We start from the raw sequence: 15922 nt of genomic DNA, 5'->3' as shown, positions 1-15922 counted from the left end.
TGTTCTAATACCATTAATTTCCCTCATTAAAACCAGAGTTGGCAAAGTAAGTTTGCTAACGTCTGAATTCCCAAAACCACTACAGACATACCGATATGCTGTACTTTTTCATCAATGACCTCACAGTGGTACGGCCATCTCGTTGGGCTCAGTGGGCCAGAGGAGGAGACACCATACAAATCTCGTGGCTTACGAAGGCGCGGCACCCATCGCCCCAGCTGATACTCCAACAGTATTTGTGTCGTCCGAGGGAAGAAAGGGTCCCCATTACAGTTGGCTGAAAAGAAGATCCAAACAGTCACGAATGCAGAGACGAAAGGCCCGGATTTCTGCAATTTTTATATGGTTTTCCTTTTCCTGTCAATATTTGTGGCTATCATTATAAATATCTAATAATTAATGGCACTTTTAATAAAGGTACTAATGAAATTTTGTGATAATTGATCTTCAAAATAGCTAAAAACCAGTTGTTGACCATATATCCTATTAATTTACACTAAATTCTCCCTGCTACTCTAAATATATCTGCTTCTTGAAGCTTCTCTAGCAATCACCCATTTTTGATTCACCTGATCACACTGTTTTGTAAGAAGGGAAATACGTTCACGGACTAATTCCACACCGCTTGCTGGAACTGTGTTCTCAAAGGTTGTTGGTGAACTCTCACAGCTTTCCCTCAGATTCCATCTCAGGGCCACTGAGTAACACAACCCCACAATAATTCACACAGAATATAACGGGGCTGCCACAACAAGGCCATGCCCTGGCCCCTTCTCTTTCAGTGTGATAATCTGAGTGGCGGGGTCAGCGCCATGGTGCAGTAGGTTAATCCTCTGCCTGCGGCGCCGGCATCCCATATGGGCATCGGTTCTAGTCCAGGATGCTCCTCTTCCAGTCCAGCTCTCTGCTGTGGCCTGGGAAGGCAGTGGAGGATGGCCCAAGTCCTTGGGCCCTACACCCGCATGGGAGACCAGGAGAGGCACCTGGCTCCTGGCTTCGTATCAGCACAGCTCCGGCTGTTGGGGCCATTTGGGGAGTGAACCATTGGATGGAAGACCTTTCTCTCTGTCTCTCCCTTTCACTGTCTGTAACTCTACAATAAAATCTTTAAAAAAAAATCTGGGTGGCATCAATTTCCTTTCTTTTCTGATGCTACACAAACTGTGAACCCACCTTTAACTCGGGACTTTCCGTGTAGTAATCCCTGTAAGGCTGCCGCTCACTGTAGCCGAGCAGCCCACTCCTCCGCTTGCTTCTGCAATCCCCCTACGAAAGGTTCTCCCTGCTGTCCCTCAGCTGCAGCCTCCAAGCCTCTTCTGGTTGAGCTGCTGAATTGTGAATTGCTAACTGCGCAAATAAACTCTTAAAATTCTATGTGCCAAAGCTCATCTTTCAACAATACCTTCAACTGGGCCAATCTTGAATATATTGTTCTTTGTCTTTTACTTTCTGACAAATGTCAATGTCACACCCCAGCTGTATGGTACAACATATACCTTGAACATATGCACTGTAATGTATTTAACAAGTCTCCTACTAATGATTTTTGGATTGTTTCCAACTTTTGATGAAATCAGAATTAGAACAGAAAGTTGCCTTATCAATTAACAAAATATCAATTTTTTTTTTTTTTTTTTTTGACAGGCAGAGTGGATAGTGAGAGAGAGAGACAGAGAGAAAGGTCTTCCTTTTGCTGTTGGTTCACCCTCCAATGGCGCACCGCGCTGATCCGATGGCAGGAGCCAGGTGCTTCTCCTGGTCTCCCATGGGGTACAGGGCCCAAGCACTTGGGCCATCCTCCACTGCACTCCCTGGCCACAGCAGAGAGCTGGCCTGGAAGAAGGGCAACCGGGACAGAATCCGGTGCCCCAACCGGGACCAGAACCCGGTGTGCTGGTGCCACAAGGCGGAGGATTAGCCTATTGAGCCACGGCGCCGGCCAACAAAATATCAAATTTAAAGCTCTTACAACATACAGTATGACAGTGATTCAATGAAATGGAATGGAGTCCAGGAATGGATTGATGGAATTTACTATATGATACACGTGACATGTTAAATGTCATATGATAAGGGTGATATTTCAAATCAGTGGGGAAAAAGGGCAAACTTTTTTTTTTTTTTAGATTTATTTATTTGAACGTCACAGAGTTACACAGAGAAAGGAGAGGCAGAGAGAGAGAGAGGTCTTCTATCCCCTGGTTCACTCCCCAATTGGCTGCAATGGCTGGAGCTGTGCTGATCCAAAGCCAGGAGCCAGCAGCTTCTTCTGGGTCTGGGTCTGCCACGTGGTGCAGGGGCCCAAAAGACTTGGGCAATTTTCACTGCTTTCCCAGGCCACAGCAGGGAGCTGGATCAGAAGTGGAGCAGCCAGGTCCGTTGAAAGGGCAAACTTAATAAAGTAATGGACTACAAAATGGCACAGTAGCTAGCTATGTATTAAAAAATAAAATTAGGTGCATGTCTTAAACCATTCAAAAAACAACACAAAATTAATTAGTATCAATTAAATACCAAAATTCAAACAAACAAATATAAGTATTTAAAGAAAATTTAGATGATTATATGGATGACTTTGTGGGTAGGGAAGGCCTTTGTAACTTAAGACACAAAAATGAAGAGCCACAAATAAAAGCCAATGAACTAGGGGCCGGCACTGTGGTGCAGCACGTTAAAGCCCTGACCTGAAGCCCCAGCATCCCATATGGGCGGTTCGCGTCCTGGCTGTTCCACTTCCGATCCAGCTCTCTGCTATGGCCTGGGAAAGCAGAAGATGGCCCAAGTCCTTGGGCCCTATACCCACATGGGAGACCCCAAAGAAGCTCCTGGCTTCAGATCGGCACAGCTCCGGCCATTGTGGCCATCTGGGGATTGATCCAGCAGATGGAAGACCTCTCTTTCTCTCTCTCTGTAAGTCTTTCATATAAATAAAATAAATCTTTAAAAAAATTTAAAAAAGCCCGACAAACTGAACCACACAAAATAATCCTTAACAATGGAAGCAACATAAAGAGAATTAAAGGGCTCTGTCAGGAGGCAATGCATACCAAGAAGGCATACAAACAGACATAACGGTAAAAAATAATTCTGACTTTCTCCAGCACTCATGGAACTGCTACTTAAAAGAATGAGTTACTTCCCGTCTTCCAGCAGAATGGCATAATTTTTGAAAGGGCAGCAAAGGAAAAAACAAAAGAAAACAAGGGCCGAGGAGAAAGCATACAAAATTTCTCTAAGCACGGGTTTTGATAAATAAAGAAAAAGATCTACAAAGACGCATAATCTGAGAATCATGGTGCCCTCAAAACTGGAGATTTGTTTTCAGAAAGGCCTTACCTGTGATACATATGTAAGTATCAGTAGAAATACTTTTAATATCTGAAAGTATAAATCTAAGTCTATAAATTTTTTAAAATCAAGTGCACATCAAGATGCCCACATACATGTCTACTTAAAAATGAATGACTTTATAAAGGTAATTCTTTATAAGTATATTTCATTTAAATTAAGATGCATTTCCAGTACATTGTGTCGATTTATAGGGAGTCAAACTGTAAACACATTTAAAGAGGCAGTTATTCACAGAAAAATCAATAGCCTTTATAAACACAGACAATGTCACGGATGAGAAAGAACTTTTAAGATCAGTACCATTCATAATAGCTCCAAAAAGAATCAAATATCTTGGAATAAATTTAACCAAGGATGTCAAAGATCTCTACGATGAAAATTACAAAGCACTAAAGAAATAGAAGAAGATATTAAAAAATGGAAGAAACTTCCATGTTCATGGATTGGAAGAATCAACATCATCAAAATGTCCATACTACCAAAAGCAACTTACAGATTCAATGTGATCCCAATCAAAATACCAATGACATTCTTCACAGACCTAGAGAAAACTATGCTCACATTCATATGGAAATATAAGGGACATAGAATAGCTAAAACAGTCTTGCACAACAAACAAAAATTTGGAGACATCACAACAGCTAATTTGAAGACATACTACAGGGCAGTAATAATCAAAGCAGCCTGGTACTGGCACAAAAAAAGACTTAAAGATCAATAGAACAGAATAGAAACTCCAGAAATCAATCCATGCATCTACAGCCAGGAGCTAAAATCAATCTATGGAGCAGGGACAGTCTCTAACAAATGTTGCTGAAAAAACTGGATCGCCATGCGCCAAAGTATGAAAGTAGACCGCTACCTTTCACCCTACATAAAAATCCACTCAAAATGGATCAAGGACCTAAATCTATGACCAGATACCATCAGATTATTAGAAAACATGGGGGAAAGTCTACAAGACACTGGCGTAGGCAAAGAATTCTTGGAGAAGTTCCCAGAAGCACAGGCAATCAAAGCTAAACATGACAAATGGGATCACATCAAGCTGAGAAGCTTCTGCACTGCAAAGGAAGCACTCAGCAAAGTGAAGAGGCAACCAACAGAAGGGAAGAAAATATTTGCAAATTGTGCAACTGATAAAGGGTTAACACCCAGAATATATAAAGAGCTCAAGAAATTCAACAACAACAATCCAGTGAAGGACTTAAACAGGCATTTGTCAAGAGAGGAAGTTCAAATGGCCAAGAGACTTGCGAAAATGCTCAGGATTCACTAGCCATCAGGGAAATGCAAATCACAACCACATGGGATTTTACAATGAGGCTTACATATAGAAATCAACACACAACAAATGCTGGCAAGGATATGGGGAAAAGGTACCCTGATCCACTGCTGGTGGGAATGTAAACTGGCGCAACCATCGTGGAAGACAGTATGTAGACAGCTCAGAAATCTGATAGACTTACCAAATGACCCAGCAACCCCACTCCTGGGAATTTACCCAAACCGAAAGAAGTCAGTATATCAAAGAGTTATCTGTACCCCCATGTTCACTGCAGCACAATTCACAATGGCTAAGATATGGAATCAACCCAGATGTTCATCAGCTATTAACTGGATAAAGAAATTATGGTACATAAACATTATAGAGTTCTAGTCAGCTGCTAAAAAAATTAAATCCTGTCTTTTGCAATAAGATGGTCACAACTGGAAACCATTATACTTAGTGAAATAAGCCAATCCCAAAAAGACAAATACCGTGTTTTCCCTGATCTGATGCAATAGGACACCTGAAGTGTAATGCGCTGGCGTGAGACCTTCTTGAGAATGGACGATTGTTTATAGCCTGTGGGGAGCAACTGGGAGCAACTCGGACTAGACTAAGTTACTGGAATTAAGACTTATTCTATGCATCTGCTCTCCCACAATATGGCGCTGGGAGAGGAGGAAACAGCTTCTACACAGCTGCCTCCAGTTCAACCAATAAGCAGCAGGACCTGCTCCTGATTGGAGGAGAGCAGCGTATTTGGCATGTGGGTAGCAGAGTTGGGATTGGTGGAAGAGGACTATAAAGGAGGAGAGAGACAACATGCACCAGGAACATCTATCCGAATAACACCTGAGCAGCCCCCGAGAGAGCCGGCCGGCGGTGTGCCACTCCCCCGTGGAAGTGGGGAAAGTGGCTAGGGGGAACCGCCCTTCCACGGAGGTGGAACGGTCGGTAGCCAACGTGGGAAGAACCAGCAGCAAACCCGGGGAGGGCCGAGCAGACAAAAGAACAGCGCAGGGTCCTGTGTCGTTCCTCCACGAAGAGGGGGAGCGACATAATGGTGCCGTGACTCGGATATGAAGCCTAGGCAGGGTTTAGTGTCGTTCCTCCGCGAAGACGGGGAGCAACATAATGGTGCCGTGACTCGGATAGGAAACCTATGAGGGAAGAAGCGGGAAGAAGTGGGAAAATACCAGAGAGAGAGACTAGCAAAGAGCCTAGGGAAAAGCCGGACGGAAAAGGTGCTGGAAGAAGCTATCGAAAGCCTAGGCATAGACTCAGATACGGACTATCGTGGGGAAGCTGGGAGGAATCTCTAAGGTCGAAAGTGAAACCTAGAAGAAACTTAGACTCGGATACGGACTGTGGGGAGAAGCCAGGAGAAATGAGAGGGGAATATTGTTGGAAGAAAAGTTAGGAAACATACCGGGTAGAAAAATATGTTAGGTAGGATGTAGCCGCGGGGGCAGGCCAAGGCGGAGACGTAAGCTATGTTGGGATTCGTCGAGTCAGCCCGGGGAACAAGGGGCAAAAATCTGGAACCAGAGGTGGAGACGTGGGCCAGGTTGGAATCCGTCAGATTAGCCCGGGGAGCAAAAGACGGGAAGCCAAACCGTAAGGCGGAAATGTAGGCTAGGTTGAATTCGCCAGGTTAGCCCGGGGAACTTAGACTGAATACCGGTAGCGGAAACGTGAGCTAGGCTGTGTGACTCGCGGAAGCCGCCGCGTGCAGAGAGAGCGCGCGGGGCACGAACGGGGAGAGTGCATGGGGCACGAATAGAAGCCGGTAAGCCGCGCAGAGCCGGGAAGCCGCCGCAGGGCGGGCGCCGGGAAGCTGCGCAGAGCCGGGAAGCCGCCGCGGGGGAGGCGCCGAGAAGCAGCCTCGGGGCGGGCGCCGGGAAGCCGCGGGGATAAGAGAAACAGAAGTTTAGAAGTAAAATGAGAGAAATAGGAATGCTGGCAGATAGAAGTAAAATAGGAGAGATAGGAATGCCCAGAGGTAGAGAAATAAAGAAAAATAAGGCCTCCCCACAACACGGCAATGAGAGAGCTTGGATTCGGTCTGCCTGATTAGGGAGGTGGTGAGCACCTGCGGGCGGCTAGCAGCTTATGCGCCGCAGGTCACTGAAGACAGGCACGAATTAACACCAATAAGTCTCCCCGCAAGACGGCAATGAGAAGGCTTGGATTCGGTTTGCCTGATTGGTAGGGCTTGTAAGCACCTGCAGGCAGTTCTAGCAGAGCAGAGCATGTGCTGCAGGGCACCGAACACAGGCATGCATCAGCGCCTAAAAACCTCCTCACAACATGGCAAAGAGAGGACCCGGATTCGGTTTGCCTGATTGGTAGGGCTTGTAAGCACCTGTGGGCAACTCCAGCAAGCAGAGCAGAATGTGTGCCACGGGGCACCGAAGACAGGTGTGTATCAACGCCAAAAATAAAAAGAAAGGGGGATCTGTGGGGAGCAACTGGGAGCAACTCGGACTAGACTAAGTTACTGGAATTAAGACTTATTCTATGCATCTGCTCTCCCACAATATGGCACTGGGAGAGGAGGAAACAGCTTCCACACAGCTGCCTCCAGTTCAACCAATAAGCAGCAGGACCTGCTCCTGATTGGAGGAGAGCAGCGTATTTGGTGTGTGGGTAGCAGAGCTGGGATTGGTGGAAGAGGACTATAAAGGAGGAGAGAGACAACATGCACTGTGGGGAGCAATCCGGACTGGACTGAGTTACTGGAATTAAGACTTGTTCTGTGCATCTGCTCTCCCACAATATGGCGCTGGGAGAGAAGTAAACAGCTTTTGCACAGCTGCCTCCAGTTCAACCGATGAACTGTAGGACTTGCTCCTGATTGGAGGGCAGCGTGCTCGGCGTGTGGGCAGCCGGGTTGGGATTGGCGGAGGAGGACTATAAAGGAGGAGGGAGACGGCTTGCACCAGGAACATCTATGGGGAACATCTATGGGGAACATCTAAGGGAACCCGTGCAGCCCCCGAGAGAACCGGCCGGCGGTGTGCCGCTCCCCTGCGGAAGTGGGGAATGTGGCCAGGGGGAACTGCCCTTCCACGGAGGTGGAAGGGATAGTAGCCAACCCGGGAAGAACCAGCAGCAAACCTGGGGAGGGCCGAGCAGACGAAAAGAACAGCGCAGGGTCCTGTGTCGTTCCTCCACGAAGAGGGGGAGCGACATAGTGGTGCCGTGACTCGGATAGGAAACCTAGGACGGATAGCAAACTTAGGAGGGAAGAAACGGGAAGAACTGGGAAAATATCGGAGAGAGAGACTAGCAAACAGCCTAGGGAAAATATCGGAGAGAGAGACTAGCAAACAGCCTAGGGAAAAGCCGGACGAAAAAGGTGCCGGAAGAAGCTATTGAAAGCCTAGGCATAGACTCAGATACGGACTACGGGGGGAAGCTGGGAGAAATCTCTAAGGTCGAAAGCGAAAGTGAAAGCTAGAACAAACAGACTCGGATGCGGACTGTGGGGAGAGGCCAGGAGAAATGAGGGAGGAGTATTGTTGGAAGAAAGCTTGGGGAAACATACCGGGTAGAGAAAAATGTTAGGGAAATTGAAGCCGCGGGGGGCAGGCCGAGGCGGATATGAAAGCCACTTTGGGATTCTCAAGTTAGCCCGGGAATAGGGGGCGAAAAGTTGAAACCAGAAGCTGAAACGTAAGCCAGATTGGGATCCGTCTGATTAGCCCGGGGAGCAAAGGACGGGAAGCCAGATCGTGGGGCGGAAACGTGAGCTGGGTTGAATTCGCCAGGCTAGCCCGGGGAACTTAGATTGAATGCTAGTGGCGGACACGTAAGCTACGCTGTGTGACTCGCGGAGGCTGCCGCGTGCAGACAGAGCGTGCGGGGCTCAAGTACATAGGGAACGCGGGGCTGGCGCGAGGCCGTGGTGCAGACGCGAAGGGCGTGGAGACCGCGGAGCGCGCGAAGCCAAGCCGCGCAAAGCCGAGCTGCGCAGATGAGAGAGGCGCGGGCTGAAGCGGCTCAGCCGGGAAGCCGCCGAGAAGTAGCCTCGGGGCGGGCGGCGGGCAGCGGGAAGCTGCGGGGATAAGAGAAACAGAAGTTTAGAAGTAAGATGAGAGAAATAGGAATGCTGGAAGATGGAAGTAAAATGGGAGAAGTAGGAATGCCCGGAGATAGAGAAATAGAGAAATAGAAAGGCCTCCCCTCAACATGGCAATTAGAAGGCTTGGATTCGGTCTGCCTGATTAAGGCGGTAAGCGCCAGCAAGCGGCTCGACCAGAGTGTGAGCCGCAGGTCACCGAACACAGGCACGCATCAGCGCCTAAAAACCTCCTCACAACATGGCGAAGAGAGGACCCGGATTCGGTTTTCCTGATTGATAGGACTTGTAAGAACCTGTGGCAACTCTAGCAAGCAGAGCAGAGTGTGTGCCACGGGGCACCGAAGACAGGCGCGTATCAACACCAAAAATAAAAAGAAAGGGGGATCTGTGGGGAGCAATCCGGACTGGACTAAGTTACTGGAATTAAGACTTGTTCTGTGCATCTGCTCTCCCACAATATGGCGCTGGGAGAGGAGGAAACAGCTTCCACACAGCTGCCTCCAGTTCAACCAATAAGCAGCAGGACCTGCTCCTGATTGGAGGAGAGCAGCGTATTTGGTGTGTGGGTAGCAGAGCTGGGATTGGTGGAAGAGGACTATAAAGGAGGAGAGAGACAACATGCACCAGGAACATCTATCCGAATAACACCTGAGCAGCCCCCGAGAGAGCTGGCCGGTGGTGTGCCGCTCCCCCGTGGAAGTGGGGAAAGTGGCTAGGGGGAACCGCCCTTCCACGGAGGTGGAAGGGTCGGTAGCCAACCCGGGGAAGAACCAGCAGCAAACCCGGGGAGGGCCGAGCAGACAAAAGAACAGCGCAGGGTCCTGTGTCGTTCCTCCACGAAGAGGGGGAGCGACAATAGCCCTTGTCCCTTCTACTAAGGAACACTCTTTCATTCAGTTTTGCTTTAGTTTGTTGAGTTTTCTTTCTCTTCTTCTTTCTTTATGTAGAGTAGGGTTAACTATATGATCACTAAGTATGCTGATAATAGATCACTGTAAATTAGGAATGGGAATCTGAGGTGGGGGGAGGAGTTGGAATATGGGCAGAAGGGAGAGGAAATCCCACTATATTCCTAAATCTATATGAAATATATAAAACTTGTATAACTTAGATAAATTTTTGTTTAAAACCAAAAAAAATCACTATATATTCTCACTTATTTTCTAATATAAATCAGGTTTACCTAAAACCTGCAAAGTCTGAACCCCTGAAGGATTCTAATAAAAGTGGATACAACATTTGCTCTTCCTACCCACCAGAATAATTATTCTTTTATTACTCAACTTGACAATCTTTTTCAGTTTCCTTACATTTTAATCCACTTAAGATCTTACGATAAAAACGAAGGAAAATACATGGATAGGTTCAAACCTGCTAAAAGAGCACACTGATGAATATCTTCATTTAGAAATTTCATGAAAGGATCTTCATCCTAAAACAAAAGAATTTTCAAATATTTCTTTTAAAAATCAAATTTCCAAATCCTTCCTAAATTTCTTATACTTATCATACTACTTGGGACTGGGTATATGGCTTTAACCTTTAATAAATGAGAAAACTACAGGATTATTATGGGCTACTGATCAAAGTATCCCAACATCTGAACTATCCTGAGACCGACGTCAAGTCCTCATCTTTCATCCCTCCTCTCCACCTGGAAATGGTCATGATGGTGACTGCAGGGAGGCAATAGAGTGAAGATTCTTGACACACTTGCGAAAACAATTGACATTAGAAAAAAAAAACAAAGTCATCAACTTAAAGGGTTACATATCATTTGGGAGGGCTTAGTTAGGAACCTTAATTTACATACATGATCATTTTTATTTTAACAATGATGTACTACTATCAGACAAAATATTTTTAAATAATACATTCCCCCTCCTTTCTTCTTCTACATCACTCCTTTGTGACATCAGAGCCACATTAACAGCATCGTGAACAAGGTAGTTTTCAAACAGGTCCTACTATGATACATACTGTGGTGTAACACAATAGAACTAGAACACATAAGAAAATAAGTGGACATGAAATAAAATAAACAACCTTAATAACAACTTAAGTCACATTTTTTTAAAAATCCAGGAGAATCTTGCCCAAAATATTTTCTCAAGAAAACAGTCATGGATGCTGGTTCAAGTTCTGGCTGCTCCACTTCTGATCCAGCTCTGCTATGGTCTGGGAAAGCAGCAAAAGATGGCGCAAGTCCTTGTCCCCTGCACCCAAGTGGGAGACCCGGACTAAGATCCTGGCTCCTGGCTTAAGATAGTCCCAGCTCTGGCTGTTGAGGCCAATTGGGAAGTGAACCAGCAGATGGAAGATCAATCGATATCGATCTCTCTCTCTCTCTCTGCCTCTGTCTCGCTGTAAATCTTTCAAATAAATAAATAAATAAATCTTTAAAAACAAAGCAAAAGAAACTCAGTCATTTAGTTTATCTTTCCTATAGTACATTAAGTACATAGTACTAAGAGCTTAGCTTTTTCAAATTATTTCCAAACTTCAATGACAATGATTTAAACATCAAACTGATTTTAATTGGGAATTTATATCACACAAATAACTATACAGTAAATAAATAATTTATAACACAAAAAATTATTTATCTTAAAATAAGTGAAACATTGAAGGAGACATACTGATTCGTCTTCATCGCTGTTTGTTCTGTCCGAGTAGTCTTTTTCTGAACCTTCTGACATCTCTTTCCGTGTTTGCCTTGAAATTCCTATTATGTGGGTAGGCTGTAAAACAGTGTCTAAGCAACTTGTCTGACAACGTTTAAGCTGCCGGTGTTGGTCATGAGAACTCAAATAGATATTCAATCGCATTTAATCAACAGTGACAGCCACCTGCCTTAAAAATTAAACACCGTGCAGCTAATCAAGCCCTACACCTCCTAGAAGAAAGCTTCCATTACTGGAAAGAGACAACCATCACGAGGCTGACCAAGCCAACAATTTAATTGCAAAAGTTCCCAGAGCACACAGCGGATCATTGACATTCGGTATTTACAATGCAATACTGCACCGAGATAGCGAATTCACTACGGACCAAAGAGAAATCGCTCAGGCACTAACGCAGCGCTAAGATTCTGGGCTCCTCAACTGTCAGCTGCCCCAGAATTCCTGTCTACAGCCTGTCACAGGCTGCTCCAGCAGTCAACTTACGGTGTGTAATTCGTACCGAACGCAACAGCTGCCCCGCAGGGCGGATTGGGCGAGGACCGGCACGCCCCCACGCAGGTGTCTTCCACCCGGCTGCCTCCAAGACAATGCAGCCACCCGAATTCCGTGTCAAGGTTCTAGATTCCCGAGGATCGAAGGCACGCACCCACCCAACCCCACTCGTTTACGCCCCTCCCCACAAAAGCCGTGTTTTAGAGCGTGGTCTACACCGACCACAAGATTCCAAGCCCCGGCGGGCGCCCAGAGCTACAAACGCATCATCGGGGAGGGGAAACACGGCCTCACGGGCGGGACCCTGAGTGTGACCCGACTCCAGTCTCCGTCTGGGGACCCCAACTCGTCGGCAGCACTGCACTGGCACACGTCTACACCCGCGGCACCTCCAGGCGCCGACTCGGACACGCCAGCGGGCGCCCCGCCGGGGTCTGGGGCGTCGGAAGCCCAAGAGGCAACAGCAGGCGCTGGTGGGAGGCACGGAGAAGTCGAGGGGCTCGGCCGCGTTCGCCGCACCCTCGCTGGTGCCGCCGCGCACCCCGGAAGCCGCGGCAGCGCCTGCGAGCGCCCCTTCCTCTCCCGGACGCGTCACCTGCCGGCCGCGGCCGCCCCCCACTGCCGCCCCCAGTCCTCCAGCCAAGTTCTTCTTTCCGTGCGAGGAAGCGTGGGTGCCCACGAGCTCGTCAGTGTCCAGCCACAAGAAGAAAGGCCACTCCAGCAAGCGTGGTAGCCCCGACCCTGTCCTTGTTACCAGGCCGCTCGTTTCCAGGGCAACGGGCCTATCCTCGCGAGACTTTGGGCAGTCTCACGCGCCCGGCGCAGCGGCACTGAGCCTGCGCGCAGCCCTGGCCCGAGGAAGGGGAAACCCCGGGGGATGACGGGAACTAGGGGCAGAGCGGCTGAGCCAGCGCAGAGGGTTTGGCCGGGGGTTGGGGAGCTGGGGTCCGGCGGGAAGGTTTAGGAGTGGGGAGGCGAGCAGCGGGTTTTCCCCGGGCCCTTTCTCAGAGGCGGCAGTGGAGCATACTGGGTAAGACCTGTGCTTTGCAGACCACCTGGCGTTAACAGCGTGCCCTTGGCCAACTTCACTTTTTTTGTCCCGTTTGTATTAGATGTTATTTCTGTACATCACATCCTGATTCCCCCCATCTATAAGTTTGGTGTTCAATTTGGTATATTTGGAACAGTTTTCCAGGTGTAGCAGGAAAAAAACTGTGTACCTATAATATATAAATATATAATATAAATATATGCCCACACGAGGCATATGTGCCATCTGATTTGTGATGTTGTAGAGACAGTATATCAAGTTTGAAAGTAGAATACGGGGCAACGCACTATGACTTAAGCACCGAAATGGGTTAATATCGAGATTTTATCAAGTTTTGAAAATACCAGGTTTTGTTGAAATAGCAGTTTGGAAACTTGGACCTTCCAGTCAGACCTTGACTTGAGAAAATAGAGCATACGTTGGACCAGCGTCTCTTGAAGAACAGTACTTAGAATTGATAGCTGTAGCTTGCTTCATGCCATACATACACACTAAAGGTGACACGCAGAGAATCTCAATATACAGGACCTGTTTTTCGGTTGCATTTTCATCGTGGTTGCACACCATAGGATGTCTGTCAGATGCTCCAAGTGAAGCCTGAGAAAGGAACTGACCAGAGATGTCGGAGCTGGGACCAAGTCTCGTGAATTTACTCCAAATACTTACATATGTCAAGTAATATCCCTTGATCATGTGTCGAGTAATCCTTACAGAGAAAAGTTATCTTAGTGCACCACAGAAATATTTAGAATTTCAACCAAATGTTGAAAGTCATATTCATTCATTATTTCAGTAATTTGGCAAATATTTATTGAGTGCCTACCACTTGTCAAAGACTCTTCTCGGTGTAAGGTATACATATATATATGTGTGTGTGTGTGTGTGTGTGTGTGTGTATTGCAGGGAACAAAGTAGGCATTTTTAATGGAGGTTATGTTCTAGAAGGAAAAAACAGACAAACCAATAATAAAAGTCACTCAGATGATAACTGCTGTGGAGATGAGTAGAGCAGGAACAATGAAGGGCATTGAGTATTGGGGGCAGATGGGTCTTGGTAGGGCTGCTCTTTCAGATGGGGTGGCCAGGGAAGGCATTTGAGCCAAGGGATAAACCAAACCATAAGGACACAGCTAAGGGCAGACCGCCAGGCAGGAGGCACAGTGAATACAAACACCCTGAGAGAAGTTTTAGGAATTATCCCAGGCAGTACTGTTTGGTCAAAGCTTAGCTGGAATTAGTATGGATTTACGGAAAGAGATGTCATAAGGACTTCTTTCTTTTCCAAGATAATTTTAAAATGATTTTCTTAAGCACCTGCTTCTTTTTAACTCTTGGTTAATCTTACTTACTCTCCTATTGCAGACACTTGTATGTACTCGAAATGAAATTCCTTGCCTTTAAGTTAAAGTGGCAGGAAGTCTTGGAGTAAGCTTCCCCCTAGGGCTGTCAGTCTGCATTCCTGTTCCCCTTCCCTGTGGTCTCCCTGGAGAAGATCATGGGACAGGTTCCCTCCACAGCTGGCTTCCATCTTTTGGGAAGGCAGCTTTATGACTGCAGCAACTTTTCCCTGCACGTTTTTGGGGTACATTTACTCTAAGACTGTAGTATAAAAGGCCATCTAATGAAAGTAGATCACTAAGAGAGAAAAAGACAATAAAAACTGTACCCCAGTCAGTTCCTTATAACACCCAAGAAGTTAATGGCCAGGGAAGTCTTCTCACAGTGTGACTGAGATGGCCATACTGGGCCCGAGAGCCCATGATAGCCTAGTGACTTGACCTTGCCCATACTAGTGTGGGATGACCCTATGTAGGACTAAACCTCTTAAACTGGTCCCAAGTTCAACTCTCAAGATCTGTTACAGCCAGTCAGCTCACCACGACTCAGTTCATGGGTCACTACCATAATGACACCTTCCTAATCCCTCTATCAGTAAAATTAATTGTATGTATCTGGAGACTGTGTGGAAGCAATAGTTCCATTTACTTGGAAATGACATGGCAAAGATGTCCCTGCTTGGGTAACAAATAACAGGATAAATCACCTCCACAAAAGAGAATGAATGTGTGGAAGTTGAGTTCCTGGCTCTTGACTTTTTCCTGGCTCAACTCTGGCTGTTCGGGGCACTTCAGCATGAGAAATCTCTCTCTCTCCCTATCTCTCGCCTTTATAATAAATAAAAATAAATAAACTGGCCGAAACAGACAATGCACTCAAATCAAGACCTTGCTGGGGTTATCTCCTATGGAAGAACCACATTTAGGCATTTGAGATCATTTTCCTTGTTCCTTCTTCCACTTGGAGCAGACATGCACAAGGTGAGTAGGAAAAAATCTGCACAACAGACTCATTCCTCATCACACGGAAGACTATAGTATTGTTTCCAAGTTCATATCTTGAATATGTGTATTATAAAATTAATTTTCATTTAATCTTATCAGTGTGGTCCTAACACTATTGACTGTATTTTTATTGTTTCATTTTATACATTTATTTTGATGACAACTATCTTATTGTCTAGACTTATTACACCTATTATTAGTATGTAGCAGTAAAATACTTTTTTTAAATAGTATTTTAGTCAATTCTGTCAATCTTATGTGAAGGACTTAGGAAAGTATTCAAAAGCTCTGAACCCACAAATTAAAACCTTTATGAGAACCTCAGCCTTCAGACCAATAAGTACCATATAAATATGCAAAATTTCTATGAAAAAATATTTTTCGATTCAAATGTAATCACCACTGTCCCCAGGTAGTAAATGTTCTACAAACAAATGGCATGTATTAAATGAATGTCTGTGTTACAAAAGACAGTCTTCAGGCACATAGCACTGCCTTTCCTAGGAGCAAGAGGGGTGGAATGAACCCACAATGGGGGGGCCAGCACTGTGGCGCAGTGGGTTAATGCCCTGGCCTGAAGTGCTGGCATCCCATATGAGTGCCGGTTTGAGATCCAGCTGCTCTACTTCCGATCCAGCTCTCTGC

The 15922-nt window shown here is 46.3% G+C and overlaps 1 protein-coding gene across 13 annotated transcripts in view; it reads right to left on the bottom strand.

The window, feature by feature from the left end:
- Positions 1–12594, bottom strand: part of AGBL3 (AGBL carboxypeptidase 3) — a 91563-nt gene extending 78969 nt beyond the window's left edge. For 6 of the 13 annotated variants that reach the window (XR_011387475.1, XM_008258132.4, XM_008258140.4 and 3 more), the window contains exons 1-3: positions 11348–11961; positions 10080–10140; positions 92–277 (exon numbers count right to left, since the gene is read on the bottom strand). Coding sequence is in view for 10 of the 13 variants with exons in the window: in XM_008258132.4 (XP_008256354.3) it covers positions 92–277; positions 10080–10140; positions 11348–11536 (436 nt within the window). In the remaining 3 variants the exon portion in view is untranslated. Of the gene's footprint in view, positions 1–91; positions 278–10079; positions 10141–11347; positions 12017–12479 lie in introns of those variants that run through there. The other 7 variants (XM_008258136.4, XM_051848979.2, XM_008258135.4 and 4 more) reach the window with 7 other exon arrangements.
- Between the last annotated feature and the right edge of the window lie 3328 nt (positions 12595–15922).

This window comes from Oryctolagus cuniculus, chromosome 3 (assembly GCF_964237555.1).
Source record: "Oryctolagus cuniculus chromosome 3, mOryCun1.1, whole genome shotgun sequence".
NCBI classification, from domain to species: domain Eukaryota; kingdom Metazoa; phylum Chordata; class Mammalia; order Lagomorpha; family Leporidae; genus Oryctolagus; species Oryctolagus cuniculus.
The sequence above is the reverse complement of the archived record's forward strand: the minus strand, read 5'-3'. Positions and strand labels throughout refer to the sequence as shown.